Source organism: Homalodisca vitripennis, chromosome X (genome assembly GCF_021130785.1).
Source record: "Homalodisca vitripennis isolate AUS2020 chromosome X, UT_GWSS_2.1, whole genome shotgun sequence".
NCBI classification, from domain to species: domain Eukaryota; kingdom Metazoa; phylum Arthropoda; class Insecta; order Hemiptera; family Cicadellidae; genus Homalodisca; species Homalodisca vitripennis.
The window spans coordinates 148,984,154-149,004,575 of NC_060215.1; the positions used below are offsets into that span (position 1 = coordinate 148,984,154).

Genomic DNA, 20,422 nt, shown 5'->3' on the forward strand with positions numbered 1-20,422 from the left:
CTGTGAGAGTTTACCTGTAAAGCAAGGCAAGAATAGACATCAGGTTATAAATCAACCACCTAATAAGAAAAGCACTCTTTCAAAATTTAGAACAGTTTAAAAAAGCTACAGATATTTTTCAAAATTAAAGACTGTCAGTTGGAGGTAATGGAATACCAGTTAAAAAATATTTAATTAAATTATTTAAATTTTGTAAAGATAAAATCAAGTTACCGGTCAATTTGAATAGAGGAAATAGTGTTACAAATGTTGAGTTTAGCTCGATTTCACCTTAGTGTATGTAGCGTCTGAAATCTGCCACTGCCACAGACTTGACTCCTGGAATCCGGAGGCTACATCTGTATGAAGAGATCCAAAAGAAGTGAATAACCAAGAAGCTCAAAACGAACTCTGCATCGTTTGATGAGTCATTGAAAACACCTCATCTAGATTACACTTGCAAAAATTCTCTAGCAGCCCTTTCAGCCATTATTCCTGGACCAAGGAGAAACCAAAATATCATATCCAGAACTTTTAAAAAACTTGATGATTAACCCTGATCTAATTACAAAAAACAAAACTGTTTTTATAGGCTTATTTCCAAAATTGCAACTTAAAAAGTTAAAGGTAAATTTTATTTAGAAATTTTAATTATAAATTCAACTATATCAAGTTTAAGAAAATCAGTTTATAAATTAGGAGAGCATTCAAATTTTTAATTGCATAGTATACCATGTCATCTGTCATTAATTAACAGTACTGCTAGTAGTCACATAAGCTGTTTTAATTTAACTACTCTAATTAGCTGATTAAAACAGTAAATTGTTAAATTTATTAGCAATCCTATATAAACAAATTTGTTGTTTTTGTAATTTATGCATCTTTTTATTAGAATATGTTTTAATTAAAAGAAATGTAAATCCTACAATTGGTAAGGATATTATGATCACAGCTTGACAGCATAATGTTTTAATCAAGTTCTTGAATAGAAACCTAATATGTCTAATTAAGAAATGTTTTGAAAAAAGTATCAGAAATACAGTATATACGGTTTATAAATTGCGGCTATACAAACATTTCAAACTATTATAACTAAAAAATTATAGGTTTATTGAAAAAATTGTAAGAATAGTAAAACAAGGCTTATTTTTTTGAACATTGTAGCCAGCACCTTCAGAAGGTGAAGGAGAGTTACTGATGATAGAAAAAAGTAGCTTTTGTGTCCAACAACTGTGTAGAATTTATTTTTTTCTACATCAAACCTTCCCGGGACTTCTGGGTAACTGTTTGAGAAAATCTGAGCTACCCAGCAAACCGTTATATAAATCAGTTATACCATGTAAGAATATAACTCATGTAATAATATATAGGGTTTAGGAATAATAATACGAAGTAAATATAATTTTAAAATTTATTCACTGAGACACAAAATATACAAAATACACTGTATTCAACTTCGATTAAATTCAATTGCACCCGTTAACAATTTTATAGAATGCCTTCTTTTACATAAATACAGATATATAACTTAAGCTAATCTTATAGCTTATACTATAAATATATTTTATACTTAAGTATTATAATTCGGAAAATTATTCATTGGATAATTTTTACTCGTTTAAATGAAATATACCTCCATGAAAATAAAGCGTAAACAGCACTTTATAGAACTAATCCATGTGTCTGCAGTTGCTCTTACTCCAGAGCATTGACTGATGCTAATCTTTAATTGGATAAATTCTATTGTCTGGATAGTAAAGATTTAAATCTGTCATGTCAACTAGAAGATATGAATTCAGTTAGTGCATTAGCCTTAGTTTCAAGATTTTAAATACACAAGTGCAAGATTATTCTTGGAGGTGTGTGTAAGCTTTGTGTCAGTTTATCAGTGAGTCTTTCAATAAATCAGAGACAGTGAACAAAGTTATATCAACGATTTAACAAAAAATATCAATAAAACCATTGGTGATTTTCATTTAAATTCAATAATAAAATTTCTTCTGATATTATAAAAATAAGATTATTGGAGTAATAACTCTACAAATTAAGAGATCCTGATGAACCAAATCTGGCAGTTCTAATCAAGTTAGATTCAGCTAATAGCGACTACTTTGTAAGGAGCTGTCAAGATAAATATTGGTCTGTAAATTTCCTCACTGTTTGAGATGAAAAACTGGATTGATTGAACAGCTTGACACTAGAATATAGGGTGGTACCCAAATGTTTCTGGAACAGCTCTACATGGGACAGAGCTTAAATAGTAGATACTTCTTAAGCTTGGCAAATATTTTGTGGCTTGATGCCCACCGTCCAATGCAGTTGTTGGCTTCACCTCGGATGTTTGTGTCCAACCATGCCAAATGTTTTTGTGAAAGAAGTTTTCTTTTTTTTCATCCAGATTTAATTGAACATCACAGTGGTATTCTAATTTTTCTGCTTAGGATAAATGTGGTTGACCAGGATGGTGATGTTGGCTCAAATAAACAAGTGGTGTATATTTAAAAGATTTAAATTAGAACTGACGACAAAAGTCATTCTGAACATTGTTCAATTTTTCCAAATTACTGAAGAATATCAAAAAGTGTTTGGTATTTGGACTTGAAGATTGATAATTTACCATTAAAGTTATTCGTTACTTATCTGGAATAACTTGACATTCGGTCCTGCAAAGTTTGTTAGCAGATATGGGAATGAGAAGGATTGAAATGAATTTTGTGCTCATCATTTTCTATAAAATATGATCCAATAACCTTGCTCTCCAAAATTTACTCACTTGATTTCTTCTACTTACTATCTTTCTGTTTCCCAAAAATGAAAAGTGATACAAGAAGGTAGATGAGGTAAGAATAGATTATCCAAGAGATAAGGTGAGGATCAACAAAAACTGATTGCAAAAGAAAACTTCCTGTGGGCCTTCCCAGGGGTCAACTCTGAGTGACATGATCTTTGTTTACTGGAAAAGGTGCATACTAATCAAGCTCCATTTAGCACAATACTACTCCAGGAACTTTTGGGTACCTCTTCATATACCAAAATCCCACCCCATCTAACTTTCAAGCGGTTCAAATTGTTCAAATCTCATTCGGGAATATGTAATAACGTACCTCGAGGGAGTTTTTGGTGGATTTTTAAATTGTCTCTCAGTAACCTAATAGGGGTGGGGCAAACCCAAAATGTTAAATAGGATGACCCATTGAGCGATACCTTAAATTAAAGGTCTTGATAAGAATGAGTACCGTTCGAACAAACAAACAATTTCAACACCAACTATGGATAAAATCAATTTATATAAATCTAATTTTCACTACTCTTTTTCTTTTATCAAGCCTTTTAAAATGGGGTACAATGGGGTTACTGTAAAGATGTTCTATTTACTCCCATAACCCCTTCTTTTTTACAGTAAGCCCCACTGTGTAAAATTTGAGTTAATTTTAAAAGTCATGAAAAACATTCCCAGATTATGTTATTACATACTCACTATTGAGATTTTAAAATACTGAACTGTTTGAGGGTTAAGGTAGGGATTATAGGGACACCCAGTTATTTAACAGCCCTGCCTGACATTATCAATGTGTAAGCTCATTCCTTGAAGTTATTTCATTTAATATATACAATATATGGATGTTGGAAAGTCCTTCAGGAATAGGAGGGCATTGCTGCTATAAAATGTAATGATCCCTTCCAAAGCTAGGGCTAGGAGAATTTCATTGTATGCTTGTGCATCAAATAAACTGGCATATAAAACTTGAAGGCTGATTACCCAAAGCAAAATAATAATGATAGTAAAGATGATGTAATAAAAATATTAACTTTCTTACAAAACTACATGGAAATGTATCATGTATACCTTTACACATTTCCAAAAACTATCCTTATTATATTAATGTAACTATAAACCACAATATTTCTAATAACTGCTACATTACTAAATTCATACAGGAAGATTTTAGCTAAAATATCGAGGAACTGTAGTATTTGTTGAATATCTCTACTTGTCTACTTGAAATGTGTACTGAATAATACTCTATTTCGTTGCAGATTTAGGATTGTTATTATTTTAAATTATAAAAAAGTACTTTTTAGAGATGTGCAAGTATTGGATTTTCCAATATGATCTTATTAACACCCAAATGCCTGATATTGATATTTTACAAACAAAAATCCAGGCTCACCACAAACACAATGTAGCAGGAAGATGTTGCTCAGTGCAGAACGATCCAAAGTCACAATGTGCTAAAGGTAAACAAGAAATTGGCCATTAATTGGAATTACAGAATGGAATTCGCTTTCAAATTCAGCAATACAGATGTAATAGCAATGAAACGACAATCGTTATTATGTTATTATAAATGGACATTGGCTTATGGAACTGACAGAAGTAAAGATTTTTACTAAGTATTACAAAAATGTTACTAAAAAACCGTGTAAGTTTTTGTAACACAACAATGTGAGTTTTGATCATTTTCAAATCCTTGCCAATCACTGAATGATAATAATGAAATTACAGAACTGCTAATCAACAAACAAATATCTTTACTCAATATCATTTACTCTCAAAATATCTACACTCAATGATTCGGTTATCATTCATTATTTATTGGATAGTATATTTTTCCCTCCATGTAGACAAAGAAGCTGAGAAACCTCTCATTTCAATTAGTCCTGAAAGGACCTTTGTGCTTGCTTCTAGAGTGATAGGGTATTCAGGATGGGTATGGCTGATGGTAGGGGTCGCTTCCTGTCAAGATCCATGAGGAAGGATAAGGCCACTATTTGGAAGAAAGGAAGGCCAACTCTGGCCTCTTCAGTCACAGCTGGTAGGAGAAGCATTTCCTTAGGTCTAGGCTAGCAACAGCCTTTATCACCTAGGGAGCTCCACCAACTCCAACAGTCGACCTCCACAGTAGACAAGACCTACTGATTTACTCTTGCACCCCAGAATTTTGACACTCACGGTAATAGATCCTGGACATCCATGGGATTCCCTAGATTTTAGTGACATTAGATTTTTTCTGTACCCGGTGTAGGTTCTATTGGCCGGTTGGTTGCCAGTGACTTTGGTAATTTTAATAACTGATTCTTGCCCTTGCCATTTCCAGTTGTTTCTTTTGAAAATTGGATCTTAATCAATTTAGAATTTCAGATGAATACTGTTGACCGATAAACAAAGTCAGAGTCACTGGTGAAGATCATTGTGGCAACTAGAATGGAAAAACTGTTTATAAACGACTAAGAGAGGAAACGATTCATAATTGGATTGATAATTGGCTGAGTGCTGAGCAAAACCTATCACTCGCGTTGCTGGAAAAATTTCATTTCCGTCAATGTATCTGTCTGTCTTTCAGCACATTATCTTGAAAACAAATTGACTTACAGAATTCAAATTTTACATAAAGCTTCATTTATATATTAGCAACACTGGGTTCGTTGATGGCGCATGTCACTCTATAGAATTTGGCTGAGCGTTAGGGAAATATTTTGTACGTTGGTAACATGACCACAATGATAAAATAGTAGACTGAATTAATTTATAAAAACATTGAGAACAGTAATATGAGATTTTAACATTAACATATTAACACATGTAGAATATTCAAACATGAAACATACAAAATAATAGAGTGAAAGTCGATGTTAAAATTTGATGACAAGATCTGATTTCATTGCGCTCTTGCGTTGTAGTGGTCCACCAGAACTTTTATTATTTAAACATTGCTATGAAACCTGACTCAGTGAACGTAAATGTGAATGCATCATGTGGCAAGATATCTGGATAAAGATAATCTGCAGATTAAAATTTTACATGAAACTTCATTTCTATATAGACAAGAACGAGTTCTGTGATGGTGCATGTCCAACCATCGAATTTGGCTGAGTGTCATTGAAGTCGATCACTCATTAGGCTGATACAATTTCTTTTTTGCCCACAGCGAAAGTAAAAATTCCTTTTTTGTATTATAACTGCCTGTTAACCGACCCCAGGATATCTTGAGGATGAAATAAGCTGTAGCTTGAAATTTTGCATGTAACCTTAACGAAGCCCGTTAGGCTGCACGTGGTGTGGTGTACTCTTACTATGTCATAAATCTACAAAAACACGACTTGCACATCTTTAAATATTGTTAATTAACTCAGAATAAAACTTACCAACAGCGGAACTACAGTTTTCACACCTTTAAAGGCACAAGTATTTGTTTGTAAAACGTGAAACTTAAAATATATTACTTACTCCTAAAACTTGTTACTTACCGTACATTTAATACAAAACGAAAACTACATTTTACTCAACTGGTAAATTTTGGTGTAAAGAAAATATCAGATTAAATTTTACAATCAGACCTGGCTGTCATAGTAACACACACAGGGTTTTGTTGTGAATCAGACATAAGTGGTCTGAAACTGATGACTTACTCCAGTCCACCCAACCTCATAACAAATCACCCGTTAATTCTAAATGAATAGATAGGAATTGTTAGAAACTAAACGCTACTAACACTACATATAATACAATAAATGAAAATCATCTTGCGGTGTTGGAAAAAGTAATTTCCAATTAAACTAACGATTAATTTATCTTAAAGTGTTACTCATGTAATTAAAAATTAAGAGAGCTATTTTGAATAAATAATTGGTGTTATTTAATTGGTACAATTAGTGTAACTAGGAATAAAAATAACACTAAAATAAAATAGATTTATAGCTTTAAATCAATGAGTGTTTTTAATTGTTGTGTGAAATGTAAAATGTAGTAACTGTATGTTTAAATCATACAATCTATTGCCAAACGTATCAGTAATTCATTTATAAATCATGACTAGTAAAACATAGTGAACAAAACAAAATTGAAACACGATTTTAATTTTTTACACAAGAAAACATCAAATGGAACAATTTTAATTTGAAGATGAACAAGAAATCATGACATAAGTGTAAATAAATCCTTATTTACAACCTAAGATATATTTTCACAATACAAGTCTGTTATTGAACATATTGATGACAAAATTGATCTATGAATAAACTTACAACACTCTACATATAATATAAATAATGATATCAACAATTACTATACTTATCATCATGATTATTTTTAAAACATTGGCAGTTCAAAAGACTTTATTTGGAACTCTGTCCCCTTGCACCTGGAATTAATATTTTGGTCTTATTTATAAAAACTGCATCATCTTCGAGTCAAATTTTAATATTCAGTAATACTGACCATAGTCAAATAGCTAATGTTGATGTCTTATTGTGAACATTACGTCTTATTGAGTAATTGTAGTAACTAACACGATTTCAAAGGATTTTGAGAACATTAATCACAACACAACTTTGTGTAACAAAACAGTTAACTTCTGAATACGCATGATTTCAAAGGATTTTGAGAATATTAATCACAACACAACTTTGTGTAACAAAACAGTTAACTTCTGAATACGCATGATTTCAAAGGATTTTGAGAACATTAATCACAACACAACTTTGTGTAACAAAACAGTTAACTTCTGAATACGCATGATTTCAAAGGATTTTGAGAATATTAATCACAACACAACTTTGTGTAACAAAACAGTTAACTTCTGAATACGCATGATTTCAAAGGATTTTGAGAATATTAATCACAACACAACTTTGTGTAACAAAACAGTTAACTTCTGAATACGCATGATTTCAAATGATTTTGAGAACATTAATCACAATAAAACATTTAACTTCAGAGTTCACCCAGGCGAGACATCAGTCCAGAGTTCCATATTGTATCACAATTATTAAAATTATTCGCTCCTTTGATTTTACAATACTGAATACATCCAAAATATTTAAAAAATAAACTATCAAAAACAACAATTTTATAACACAATCATAACTTAAAACAACATGAGTAATCGAACAGGAAAAACGAAGATGATCAAAATTAAACAACTATTAACACTAAGATTGATTAAACACTAAAATTCATGAACCCACAAGAAAGAACGTATTTTGCATAACAATTAAGGTAACTGCAAGTGAAACGTCAGAATAATACTCGAGCACATATGTGCACACTAGCGGGCCAGCTGAGTGATCAAGGCTGCACACATCTCAAAAAAGAACATGATGTTATGCCCAGGATACAGTTGCTGGAGCTTGTCAGGATCTGTAAATAAAAATTTGAACAAATGGTTATATAGTGTTATAATTTATGTAAATCAATCCAACTATTTATAGGGGTACAACTATATTTATTGAAAAGTGTAATTTCTTTTAAATTAAAGAGTATTCATAATAATATCCTTTTCTACAAATAACGTAGCTATTGGTGAAAGGTTGATTCGATGTGAATGTTGAGTTCAGCTCCAATTGTGCACTTGACGAGACAATAAGAACACCTATTCATCAAGATTATACTAGATTTTGTCATCTAGGTGTTTCTTATGTTGAAACGATGTAGAGATTGTTTTCAGCTTCTTCGTCACCGACTGTTTTTGAATCCCTTCAGCTGGATGTGGACTCCAGATTCCAGGACTCAAGTTTGTGACAGTGACGGATTTCAAATGCTGCACTAAAGCAGGAGATGAAATGGAGTTGAATTCAACATTCGTAATATTCTTTTATTTGAAAATTACCAAAGCTATCACACACAATTTTGTTATACTGTTATACACTGTTATACACTGTCATAGACTGTTATACAATTTTGCACAGTCTATGACAATAATAACCCAGCTACATTTCAAATGCAACCAAATTGAAACATTTTATTTGTCAATATGTACATAAAACGGCACAAAGTATAATAACCTAAAACTGAAACTTAATTCTACTGGAACAATTTTATTAACCCTTTGAGTGCCAAGTATTTATTGAGTGAGTGTACTGAAAAGTTCCAACCCTTTTGAAGGCATTTTGCGGTTTCAGTAAAAAATTCACAGTTTGAGTTATTTAATGCTATCAACATACTTTTTGTTGTAATTCTTTTTGAAAACTCTGCCTAATTAACATAAAATGACAAAGTTACCATAAAATTAAATTTAGGAATATCAAAAATGGACTTACGTCAAAAAATTTCAAAATTTATTTAAATTTCATTTTTCAACCTAATAATAATTACAAAAAAAATCTATCCTTTTCTTTGTCCATATCACTGGAAAGGGTATTCAATCGTCTATAAATCTTGAAAAATGTATATCATTATCTTCAATAATGAGTGAGTTATACAACATTTAAGAAAATAATGTCATTGTTTCCGGTAGCCATGTCAGCAACAAAATGTTCATATGTTAGTTCTAGATTGATTTTCGTTAAAGTCAATTGATCTTAAGTGTACTATAACAATTTATTTTGATAAGAACAGTTCTTCACAAACAATTTAATATAATATTAGTTAAAAAATATAAAGTTTTCAATTTATGTGATTTTTTTTCCGAATGTCCGGTAAAATCGGACGTTAGCATTTTTCGGCCAACTTTTGACGTCCGGTAAGTCGGACGTTAAAACTTTTCAGACAACTTTTGACATCTGGTAAAATCGGACGTTGGCATTCAAAGGGTTAAAAAAATATTCATCCATTAAACATAATGTTGTAGCCTGCAAATAAGTTTTAGTATTTACTTGAATTTGATAGTTTCCTTCAATTTTCGTATAACCTCTAGTTTGTTGTTATACAATTTTCCTCCAGCAAATGTTATCTTTTCCTCATTACATTTGAGTTTGATTAATGGTGTCCCTGATTTCTTGTGTAGTAGGTGAGATTTTGGCCCATTAACAACAAGGCTTTGAAATTCTGTTCTAGAAATTTAAATAAAAGCGTACACTGGAAGATGAACGTTGTAGAATCGGATTTGGTAACAATTAAAGGGGCTAAAACATCTGCTTGCTCTGTAATTGCAGACAGTTATTACCATACCTGTCAGTCTCCAGAAGATGTCCTGAAATTTCAGAGATCGAAGGGTCCTGAAAATCACTGATATTTCGCCATTGCCAATGGATACGGTGTAGAGAAGACAGTTAACACACGAGATGATATTTGGTTACTTATTGAACAACTAACTACACAAGCAAGCTCAAAACACAGAGAACGAGAAAACCTATACCTACCAATGCACACTAACAAATAAACACTGCAATAAATATTGATATAGTACAGCTTGTTTTACAATAAATTTCCTTGTATTATACAGGGAATAATGACTTAATCTAAAGTATTTAAGACTATAGATACAAACAGAAAATACGGATGATGGTTAAGCTGAAAATGTTCAGGTAAAACACATCTTAGAGAGGCTTTCACAAACAATACATAAACAACACTCAGGAGATACATTATTTGAAGTGATAAATTCTGGTTATCGGGTTACAACTCAAAACTCTACTGTTCATAGTACAAATGGAGTATGTTGTCCAATTGGGCGGAATTTTACATCTGAAATACCTTTGTATAAGGACAGTAGTACAAACCTTATTGATACCATGCTTATTTTGCATCCATCTTAAACTATGGAATCCTTGCATGTAGAAACTCAAGTAATTCTGAAACAACTTTGAAACTCAAAAAGAAAGCAACAAGAATTCTCACAAAGATCTTCAAAGATCACAAAGATTTTGAATTTATTGATTTCAAAATTCTTACATAGTACTGTATCTATTGGTGTTTTTATTGAAGAGCAATATACCCACGGCCGAAACAGAAGAAATAATAACTTAATTAAACCTGTAAAACTTCGGCCCAAACTTTTTAAATATTCTCCACACACAGTATATTGGAAGAAATATATACAATAAAATTCCCACATCAATATCAATGGTCAAATGTCTTACAAAATTTAGAACAGAATTTCAGAAATGGCTTAAGAGGAAAGCATTTTAATCTTCTGAAAAATACTTTAATATTTAAATGGCTGTAAAATTTCCGTCTTGTAATGTTTTTGATGTGTGAGAAAATAATTTAGATTTAGATTTCATAGGTTAACAACTCACACTAAGAATTAAAATAAATCTGTAAAAAAAGTATTTATTGTAGGAGACAAAATGAACGTACACACAACACACGGACACGGTAACATTTACAATAACATTACACACAATAACAACATTACAGTAAAAACATTTTTGTTTAGTTTAGAGGTTAGTGTATTTTTAAAGTAATTCCAAAATACTGGCGTTATATATAAAACCGTACAGCCTTCTGATTTAGATCATTCTTCTTGAAAAATCCTGTGTATATCCTAAATAAAATAAAAATCAATACATAGTAAGAAAATAAAGTTAACTAATTAAAAATTAAACAAAATCTACTTGTGGGCAAAATTAGTGCATCGCCTAGTGATCCATCTCAAAAGTTGACATACTTCTCTGATAATTAACCATCCTCGACAAACTCGCTGTATTAAATTTACTGAAGTTAGATAGTTCAATTTAGTTAGAAACTGTTTTTTTAAATTATGATAACCATTTCAAATGATAATTAATTCCAGGGGGTGCATTAATTTTGTCCTTAAATGTAAAATTAACCCTGCAAGTGCCATGAGTCCTGATTGTAATCTAAGGGGGGTGCTTCTATAAAGTTAAAGCTATGATAACGTTCTATCCAAACACACTTCACAATAATCATTAAAAAAGTCCAACAATATTTAATTTTTAAAACTCGCTTGTCTCTTATACAGTGATGAACCTTATGCAATCATCATTTTAATAACCACAGTGTAAATATGTTTCTTATTTATCATATTCTATACAAAAGTGAACTGAATTGTTAATTCTTATTTATCATATTCTATACAAAAGTGAACTGAATTGTTAATTCTTACTTATCATATTCTATACAAAAGTGAACTGAATTGTTAATTCTTACTTATCATATTCTATACAAAAGTGAACTGAATTGTTAATTCTTACTTATCATATTCTATACAAAAGTGAACTGAATTGTTAATTCTTACTTATCATATTCTATACAAAAGTGAACTGAATTGTTAATTCTTATTTATCATATTCTATACAAAAGTGAACTGAATTGTTAATTCTTATTTATCATATTCTATACAAAAGTGAACTGAATTGTCAATTCTTATTTATCATATTCTATACAAAAGTGAACTGAATTGTTAATTCTTACTTATCATATTCTATACAAAAGTGAACTGAATTGTTAATTCTTACTTATTATATTCTATACAAAAGTGAACTGAATTGTTAATTCTTATTTATCATATCCTATAAAAAAGTGAACTGAATTGTTAATTCTTATTTATCATATTGTATACAAAAGTGAACTGAATTGTTAATTATTATCTATCTCACAGTTTTAAACAGAGATTTAATTTCTTTATTCATAATTTCCATATTCAAGATTAGATAATTATTTATGCCTTAAGAAATCTTGTATTTTTGCACTGTTTGTAAATATTAACAAAAATAGATTTCTAGATTTGCAATTACCTTTCTGATATATTGCTGAATCTATGCTTTATAAAGTGTTCACCGTTAACATTAGTTGTTTTTTTATTTTTATTAACTGTGTTTATGTGTTACATATATGTACAATTCGCTGAATATCTGTACCAACTTTTGTAATGCTTTCGTAACAAAATTTTAAATATGTTATCAATAAACCTTAATGCTAACACTGAAGTACAAAATATTAAAAATTAATATTGTTATATCTTCGCTAATTTTTCAATGATACGTAAGTGCTAAACATTTTCTTCCAGAATACGTATTCTGAAAACGTACACATGGAATAAGTTGAATCATGTAGTCATAAGTTTGAATTGCATAATGTTTATCGAATTTCAAATAAGCTTAACCCCAAAATAAGCTCAGCATTACACTCTTACAAGCATAGCACTTGGAGGGTGAAAAATAAAAATTAGTAAAGGAAGAAACCTGGATATCCAAAATGAGTAGGGATTTCAAATTCTATGTCGGGATTCTTTGGAGCAGCTGGAGGAGGTTTAGGGATACTAGCAGGACGAGGTTGAGGAATTTCAGGTGGTTTGGCAGCTCGACTATTTTTAGGAGTTGGTGGTTTGGCAGCTCGACTATTTTTAGGAGTTGGTGGTTTGGCAGCTCGACTATTTTTAGGAGTTGGTGGTTTGGCAGCTCGACTATTTTTAGGAGTTGGTGGTCTGCTCTTTCGTCCCGTCGCCCATTGCCACGGTGACGACACTGTTTCACACACACAGCCCCAGACACTAGATATGTACGACATGACTCCCGTACCACCATCACCTCTGGACACCTCTTGAGCACGAGCAGGCCTATATGATCCTGGATGATAAAACAAGAAATGGACAATTTACAATTACATTGCAAAATTACAAAAAGAAATAAATAAAATTAGTTATTTAACGTAGCCATTAATGGCTTGAATGTCTATCTGGTACAAAAATTGGTAGCAAATTCACAAAATACACTTTTACCAGACTAATTAAGCTCTGGTTCTTGAAATTGTTTGGTTACTGTTAACTGAACACAATTGGAATACTCTTTTTTATAAACTTCTAAAAAAAACAATTCCAATTCAGAAACAATGAAATTTTTTAATTAACGACTAATTTATTACCCATATATTTGCTTGCATCACCAATACCTCTTGGAAACACTTGAGCTTGAGCAGGCCCATGCGGTCCTAAACGATGAAACAAGATGTGGACAATTTACAATCACATGCAAAAAGAAATTAAACAGAAATGGTAACAAACAAACTTCGTTTTTTATGTGGCTATTGACTACTTAAACATTTAGCTTAAGTAGTAATGGAGGCAACTTCATAAAATATACTTGTCACAGACAAACTAAGCTCTGGTTCTAGAAATTGGTTGGTTTCTGTTAACAAGACACTAATAAAATACTCTTTATTCATAAACTTCTGGAAAAAGAATTTTCTCTGCTTAACTTTTTGACTAATAACGCATCTATAGAAAGGATTTTCCCATTTTGTTCCTGTATATAAAAGAAACCTTCTTAAAACCCAGGGCCATCCACTTGTAAACGTACGGCAAGTCAGTTTTTAGAAAGTTCCCAAAGTGAAGTATTATGTCTTTTTAAGTTACGTATGTATGAGGCATATTCCTAAAATAACATCCATTAGTATTCGTATAAGGGGGGAGGCACAGATGCATGGAAGGACAGTCCTACCAGACGCACAAAACGTAACAAAAATTACCACTCTTAAACATAAAATAAATTAGACACGCTTTTATAATAAGAATAAACAGTTTGTTAGACTGGCTTGGGCAGGAAACAAAGTATACTGTGACATGCTTAAGTTTAAATTTGAACAACAATGTAATAATTATCAATATGAAAGTTTCAAATCATGCCAAGCACTAACTAAGTTAGAAAGCACTTAAGATTGATGTTCATTTTACAATCGTAATATAGATGTAAAAAGGCTTTGAGCACAAACGTGCAGGTATGAGCAGCAACGGATGTTGCTGCTTGATTATAGTTCAAAGTGGAATTTTAAAGATAATTCTCTCTTTAGTCTTTAGCTTTAAAACGCAATATAGAAAATTATAATGCTAATATAAGTAGCAATCGGAATCAGCATCCTTACCTCTTGACAGGTGAGAAAGGAACGAGTAGTAGTCAGATTGGTGAATGCTACGAGTAGTACGTTAATAACTGTTGTTGGTATCAGCAATAACTGCCCACCTTACCTCAGCCCGGGCAGAGCCGCGAGAATCCTACTGTACAAGCACATGCAGATCCAGTCCACTGTCTACGCTGTGAGATTCCTCTATTCCCCCTATCCATGAGCCTTGAGGAGCATGCAACAAGTCTGCCATGCGCATGCGTCGGCTAATAACCCGCTTCAAATGATACTTAATTTACCTCTTATAAAATCCCAAAATCTACCTTGAATAAATGAAATTATACATTTTGTAACCATTAAAATACTTCAATTTTAACATGTTACACTCTCCGTCTTTGTCGGAGAGATTCTTTAATTTTGTTTCAAATAAATAGTTTCCTCTTTCCTAAGTAAATATATACTACAGTATTAAATTAAAATGAAATGATTTGCACTCCATTGAAATTTAAACAACAACAAAAAATTAATTGTATCACAGTTAATTACAGGAAAAATAAAGAATAACATAACTTTAAAATTGATTGTAATAAAACAGAACTTATATAAAAGAAAAAATTATAGAGAAAATAAGAAATATTAAGCTGGCAACATTATAACTTTTCAGTTACTTTCTTTTCATATAGTTTCCTATATGCAGAACATTGTCATAACCAACTTTCGGATATCCGGATTGCTCTTCCATCAGGCAAAACAATCCGGTTTCTTCATCCTGGGTTGCTGATAGCTCCGGTTTACAGGAACTTACTGGTAGATGGAATTTTGGAGTAGACTAGTTGTTGTGAGCCTTGAGAAGCATGACCAAGTCTACCCATCGAGGAGCATGCACATGCATCAGATAGTAATCACTTCCAATGCTAAAGGTTTTCAAAAATGTTTAATTTACACCTTATAAAAACTCATAGTTAACCTTGAATAAATTAAATATGTAAATAAAATTATAAATTTTGTACCTGTAAATTACTTTGTGTCTGTTATAAAGCGCATGCTGTGATTGACTTTTGTGCGCAAAAGGGTCTTTAGCCTTCAGCCATCATAAGTTGTATGGACTTACAGTATTGATAAAAGAAAGATTTGATATTTGTGATGAAACCACAATGGCTGCACAGATGTGCAACGGAAAAAATAAATTTTTATAATCTTTAGGACAAAAATGGAATAATTTTGGTTTATTTCATGTATGTAGGTAAAGAATTACAGCTAATGTATGACATCAAACTGAAATGTGCAACTCAGAATCAACGATTCGAGAAAATATTGTTTAACATAATCCTCCTTTATGATAATGCTCATCCTTACACTGATGCTTAAATCCAGTACACTACAGAGGAACTGTAAATGATGTCTCACCAAAACTGTTTTAATGAACTATTTTAGAGGTGTTTTTCAATTTTTACACTCAAAATCTTGCATTTTATTGAAAAACATGTTTATTTTGCTTAAAGTAGATAACATTTCAGAGTTGCGTAAAAAAATTTCTTTTACTTTCACTAACTTTTTGAAAACATCACTCTTTCATGTGTTCAACAAAGCTTGCAACTTTTGAAATGTTCAACTTCTCAAACAAAAATTACTCAAGATCACACAAAACACAGCTAAAATATATTTAAATAATATCAACCAATCTATTTAGACTAGTATCACTTTCACTATTGTCGTTAACAATTGTAAATTCACTCACAATTTTGTTAACCCTTTTACCGCCAAGAGCCTATATATAGGCTTTGCCATGAGTAGTGGTAAACCGCCAAGATCCTATATTTAGGCTTTGTCATGGGTGGTGGTAAACCGCCAAGAGCCTATATATAGGCTTTGCCATGGTCAGCGGCAAACCGCCATGAGCCTATAATATATAGGCTCTCTACTCTTTCGCTAATTACATAATGATGTTTCCACTGATTTTGATTTAGTTCATTTTAATGCATTCTGGACAATTTGAGCTTTCTTAATAATATTGATTTATTATCTTTATATTATTTTTATGAAGTTATATAGTGATTTTTTCAAAATTTTTGTTTTGAACCTGTACAATAAAGAGGCTAATAAATATTTCAAGGTCGAATTATTTTTTGAAACTTCCTGAAGTTCTTCTAAGTTAAATGTATAATAGTACTATATAAAGATTTTGTGGTAAAAAGAATAAACTTTGGTACTTATAACACTTCAAATTTAATATTTTTTTGTATTAAAAAAATAAATAAAAATAAATTTAAAAAATTCAGTATTTAAAAATTTATTACAGCCAACATCTATACATAGAAAGTTAGCGCATTTAAAAATAAAGAAAACGATACCAACAACATCGTTCTATCTTTGTAATTAACGAAAATATAAGTGATAATGTAAACATGCGTAAAACTGAGCAAAATGCCGTGACGGAGTAGCGCACCCGGGCAAAGGCCTGGCGGTCGACGCAGCTACTCGTACAGATATTGTTGGCGGTCGACGCACCAAGTGTGGCTTGCGGCCTGGCAGTAAAAGGGTTAATATTATTCAACATCTTAACGTATTTCACTCAAAAATGAAGTCTGAGTGATTCATAATAATAAGGCAAAGCATAAATTACTAAATACAGACAGCAAATCACTCAAACATAAACAAACTCACAATAAATGTAAGTCTCAAAACAACTGACTCTGTCTGCAGTATGCCCTTTGTTGACATTAATTTAATATTTGCACTATGATTTGTTATGTGTCAAAGACAATGGACGGTTTCTTTATGAACAAATTGATATAAAATAAAAGTTGAAATATGCATTTTAATACTTTATATTTCCCAATCATTAGATGTATAAAACGTGACGTTTTAGGTAAAAATTACTTAATTGGTTTAAACATTTTTTTAATGCAAAGGTTCCCTTGAGAAGTTTATGACTTTGCAATGAATATGGTTACAAAAATTGTGTAGTACATACATTAATACATTATATAAATTAACATAATCCATTTGAATCATTTAGTGTTTATTTGCATGGACTCTATAACACTATTAAAAAAAAGAAATTAAGCTAACCTTACCTATAAAATTCTTGTTTAAAGTTTTTACCATAATAGAAGTAAACAACCACAGCTTATCTGAAAACTATCCAAATTACCTTAAATTTATTTTTGTTCTCTTAGGACAAGAAGCTTAGAAATTGCACTTAATCCCTAAAGGATCTTTGCGCTGCTTCAGGAGTGACAGGATATTCTGGATGGATAAGGTTGGGGGTAGGGACTGCCTCCTGTCAAGATCCATGAGGAAGAATTTAGGGTATTAATCTCAGTCTGGTCTCCTTGGGAGAAGAAGTGGAAGCCAACTCTGAGCCAGCCTATCCAGTCAAAACAAGGCAGTGGGTGACACGCCCTTAAGTCTAGGCTAGCAAGAACCTTTGACTCTTAGGGAGCTCCACCAACTCCAACAGTCATCTTCCGCAGTAGACTAGACCTATCGATCTACCCTTGCACCCCAGAATCTTGACATTTGCGGTTAGTGATGTGCTGCTTCTGAACCATAAGGTTGCCCTGATTTAAGTGGCACATCACTTTTTGCTGCACCCACTGTGGGTTCACCTGGAAGGTATAAACCGGCCAGAAGTGAACCCTCCAGAGAAGGACAGATTCATGACTTAATCCTGTCCAAAAGTTTTACCATAAAAGAAATAAAAAGCCAAATCTTACCTGAAAACTGCCCAAACTATCTTAACATGGCACCAAGCCAAAAGCTCACCTAAAAAAAGTCAAAACTTTATAAGAAAACCAGTTTAAAATAGCCAACTTTTGCCTAAAAAGACATGTATTAATTGAAAACCTACAAACTGCTAGCTTAGGCCAATTTATCACAAGTCAAATTTGTATTAGAATAACAATACACTGCTAGTTAAAGCTTCCCTAAAAACAGCCAATTTTTATTTGAAAACCAATTAAATGAACTAATCTAAAATGAGTCAAATTTTTATTTGAAAACCTATTGAACAACAGTAGCTTGAGCTAACCTAAAATGAGTTAAACTTTTATTTAAAAACCTATTAAACAACAGTAGCTTGAGCTAACCTAAAATGAGTCAAATTTGTATTTAAAAAAAATAAAGAGTTAGCCACAGCTCACTTAACAGGCACACTTTGATTACAATCATGATAAACAACTAACCCAAGTTTCTCTAAAGAGTCACATTTATATTGGTAAAGCCACAACAGCTAACTTAAGCTAACCTAAAAAAAGTCATATTTTTATTAAAATAACAATAAACAGCCAGATAAAGTTTGCTAAAAAAATTCACAATTGTATAAGAAAACCAAAAATTAAGCCAAGGTTCACCTCTGAACAGTCACATTTTGATTGGAAAATCAATAAACAGCTTAAGCTAACTTAAACGTGTCAAATCATAATTAACCCTCTCCCGCTCGCATTGTTTCCAGGCGCTCACGGTGCTTCTAACCTCAATTAATTTTCTCTGCCGGTCGCGCTCGGTAAAAATTCGCGGTGCCTCAACTTACACACGTTCTGTCATTGTAATTAACTATAACTATATATATTAATTATTTTACTATACAGTGTCATCGAAAAATAATGCCTAGATTTAATAAAATTATAACATCAAAACCTTTCATGTTAAATGAGTAATTCTTTCACTGGACGATAACTGGTGAACGCAAGTTTTGTTTTTAGTTCGTCTGATTGTGTTTCCCTGTCTTTGTGATGCGCAGACAAGCTGCGCAATCGTCAAGGTCAGCCGGCCACAGACGCGCCGCCGCTCAGTACGATGTTGACCGTGCAACAAAAAGAACAGTGCGTGATTTGGTACGCGGAGTCAAAGTCAATTGTCAGTGTACAGCGGCTCTTTCGGAGAACATATCCGGGTCAAACAGCACCTGATAACAAAGCTATCGTTCGATGGTTTAACCAGTTTAGGGAGACAGGGACCGTCGGCAAAAAATCTAGACCAGGCCGACCAAGAACATCAGAAGAGAATGTTGAGCGTATCCGGCAATCTTGTGTTAGGAGCCCAAAAAAAATCCATTGCTCGACGAATTCTTCAACTAAACATTCAAAAAACAACAATACAAAATGTACTGCACAAACGGCTAAGATTTCATGCGTATATAAAATTCAGATAAAACAGCAAATAAAACCTACCGACCGCCCTAAACGAACTGAATTTGCAAGTTTTATTTTAAATGAAATTGATGATAATCCAAATTTTCTACAGAGAGTATTGTTTAGTGATGAAGCTACGTTTCACATAAATGGATGTGTAAATCGTCACAATTGCCGTGTATGGGGATCGCAACAGCCAAACGAAATCCACGAGTATGTGCGTGATTCTCCCAAACTCAATGTGTGGTGCGCGTTATTTCATGACAAAGTTATTGGACCTTTCTTTTTTGTAGAAAAAAACCATTACAGGCCTAGTTTACCTGGACATGCTTGAACTGTTTGTGTTCCCCCAATTAGACGATATCGAACAACAGACTGGACAGCGAATCATTTTTATGCAAGATGGGGCTCCACCTCACTACCATCGCGAGGTACGCGCTGCACTAAACGCACGCTTCCCAAACGGTTGGATTGGTAGAGCAGCCCCCATTTCATGGCCTCCTAGAAGTCCTGATCTTACCCCTTTGGATTTCTTTTTCTGGGGGTACATAAAAAATATAGTTTACACAGAAAAGATTCGGGATTTGGACCATCTTCGGGAGCGAATTTCTTCCGCAATCTTAACTGTTACGCCAGATATGATTGGACGCACGTGGCAGGAAGTTGACTACAGACTTGATATCTGCAGGGCAACGAACGGTGCTCACATTGAAACATACTAAGGTATGAAAAAAAAATGTATTTCTTTCCACACATTTTAAGACTACAACCTTTAAATTACCTTTAA

The 20,422-nt window shown here is 32.3% G+C and overlaps 2 protein-coding genes across 3 annotated transcripts in view; both read right to left on the reverse strand.

Annotated features, from left to right (window-relative positions):
- Window positions 1-1,376: 1,376 nt before the first annotated feature.
- The window catches only part of LOC124369995 (5'-AMP-activated protein kinase catalytic subunit alpha-2), a 66,211-nt gene continuing 47,165 nt past the window's right edge, over window positions 1,377-20,422 (reverse strand). For both annotated transcript variants that reach the window (XM_046828256.1, XM_046828255.1), the window contains one exon: window positions 1,377-8,119. In XM_046828256.1, coding sequence (XP_046684212.1) covers window positions 8,028-8,119 — 92 coding nt within the window. In that variant the 3' untranslated portion in view covers window positions 1,377-8,027. The remainder of the gene's footprint in view (window positions 8,120-20,422) is intronic.
- LOC124369996 lies at window positions 12,160-19,086 on the reverse strand. The gene is made up of 2 exons (XM_046828257.1): window positions 13,526-19,086; window positions 12,160-13,230 (listed from the first exon to the last, which is right to left on the reverse strand). The coding sequence occupies exons 1-2, from the start codon at window positions 13,583-13,585 to the stop codon at window positions 12,880-12,882; spliced, it is 411 nt and encodes a 136-aa protein (XP_046684213.1). The 5' UTR covers window positions 13,586-19,086; the 3' UTR covers window positions 12,160-12,879.